This window comes from Microtus ochrogaster, linkage group LG9 (assembly GCF_000317375.1).
Source record: "Microtus ochrogaster isolate Prairie Vole_2 linkage group LG9, MicOch1.0, whole genome shotgun sequence".
Taxonomy (NCBI): domain Eukaryota; kingdom Metazoa; phylum Chordata; class Mammalia; order Rodentia; family Cricetidae; genus Microtus; species Microtus ochrogaster.
Window position 1 is genome coordinate 3723102 of NC_022034.1, and position 1901 is coordinate 3725002.

General features: G+C 48.2%; 1 protein-coding gene across 1 annotated transcript in view; it reads left to right on the forward strand.

Moving 5' to 3' along the window:
* Positions 1 to 1901, forward strand: part of Wdr27 (WD repeat domain 27) — a 118459-nt gene that overhangs the window by 60693 nt on the left and 55865 nt on the right. Inside the window, exon 17 of the mRNA XM_026787472.1 lies at positions 1412 to 1501. Within this exon, the coding sequence (XP_026643273.1) occupies positions 1412 to 1501 (90 nt within the window). The remainder of the gene's footprint in view (positions 1 to 1411; positions 1502 to 1901) is intronic.

Here is a 1901-nt window from a genome sequence, read left to right on the forward strand (position 1 = left end):
ACCCAGACTTAGGGTGGGTCTTCCCACCTCAACTGACCCGGACTTAGGGTGGGTCTTCCCACCTCAACTGACCCAGACTTAGGGTGGGTCTTCCCACCTCAACTGATCCAGACTTAGGGTGGGTCTTCCTACCTCAGCTGATCCAGACTTAGGGTGGGTCTTCCCACCTCAACTGATCCAGACTTAGGGTGGGTCTTCCCACCTCAACTGACCCAGACTTAGGGTGGGTCTTCCTACCTCAGCTGATCCAGACTTAGGGTGGGTCTTCCCACCTCAACTGACCCAGACTTAGGGTGGGTCTTCCTACCTCAGCTGACCCAGACTTAGGGTGGGTCTTCCTACCTCAGCTGACCCAGACTTAGGGTGGGTCTTCCTACCTCAGCTGATCCAGACTTAGGGTAGGTCTTCCCACCTCAGCTGATCCAGATGTAGGGTGGCTCATCCTACCTCAGCTGGTCCCAACTCAAGTGATGCAATCGAGAAATCCCCCACAGGTGTGCCCAGCTTGGGTTTTAGTTGATTCCAGATGTAGTCGAGTTGACAATGAAGATAAGTCATCACATTGTGACTGATTTTCATAAGCAGTGGTTGGCTGTAGAGTGAGGTGAGGCTCCAATTGTACTTGACGAGGGCCATCACGGGACACTTCTGTCCTTCATTGCTGCCACGACGATACACATAAGTTTTCCATGATGACCCCTTCACACAGGAGCCTGACAAGATGGCCTTTCATAGACAGAAGCTGGATATGTGACCACAGAGGGATCACAAGGTGGCCGTGACACTGGCCTGTGAGTTGTGCCTCTCCCTCAGGTGGACCCTGTCTCACAGGGAAGAGCAGCGCTCGACCTCTCCAGGTCTGCTGTGTTCTCAAATGTACCCCAGCTGCCTTCCTCCCAAAGCTCTTTTATGGGCTCTCACGTTTTTCTTGATAGTGTTTGAAGGGGGTGAAGTGGCCGTTTGTGAGTATCTGTGGCTCTGTGAAGGTGCCCTGACCTCCTTCAGATAGAAGTTATGACAGTTTATCACTCTGGATAAAGGAACTCTTCAGATAATTCTAGGCAAACACCTTTGACGATTGAGTGTGCACTGCTGTCAGTGAGCTTCTTTGATGTTTGCTGTGCTCAAGATCCCCACTTTCACTGTCGTGCTCTTGCAGCTGTGTCCCTTTGCGTGTCTTCTGTGAGAGGAAGGCTGCAATGGTCCCAGAGACAGCTGCTCTGTGAGGGTTCTGCTGAGGGCTGGCTCAAGGCTGGATAGACCTTGGGAGTCTTGTTATGTGTTCTTTCAGATGCTTCACTACCTGAGAAATGACCATTTATCTTAATGTTCTCCACGTTAACAGTCGGTTGATCAGTGGGATTCCCATGTTACGATTTTATTGAGCTGTTTACTTAATTTTTTTAAACAGGGGACGGACAGCGGTTGGCCTGTGGCTTAGCTAACCATCTTTCCCTGGTTTTTGATGCTAGCCTTTGTGGAAGACCTGCTGCTTTTTCAGGTATCCTAAATCTTGATGAATAGGAAGTGAGGGAGGGTGGGTGTTGTGGGCTGTGTTTGCCAGCAGCAGACTAAGCTCCAGTTTAGTACACAGTAGCTCTTAGTGGGCTTGGGTTTCTGGGACAGATCACTGCCAGCTACTAAACCAGGTATAGCCTGTGTCCTCCCCAGTGCATATGTTATGTAATACAAAGCAGCAAGCTATAGCTGGAGCCCTTGTGAACGAAAGTTATAGCATTTGAATGGTTTGGGGCAGTAAAGGAAGTCCACTTTTACAGAACTATGTTTAATTTAATAAAATATTTTCATTGAAGTTATTTTGAAATTTGGTATAATTTATAATGGATTAGTGTGGAAAGTCCTTCTGTATATGTGTTGCTTTTATTGGTTTATGAATAAAG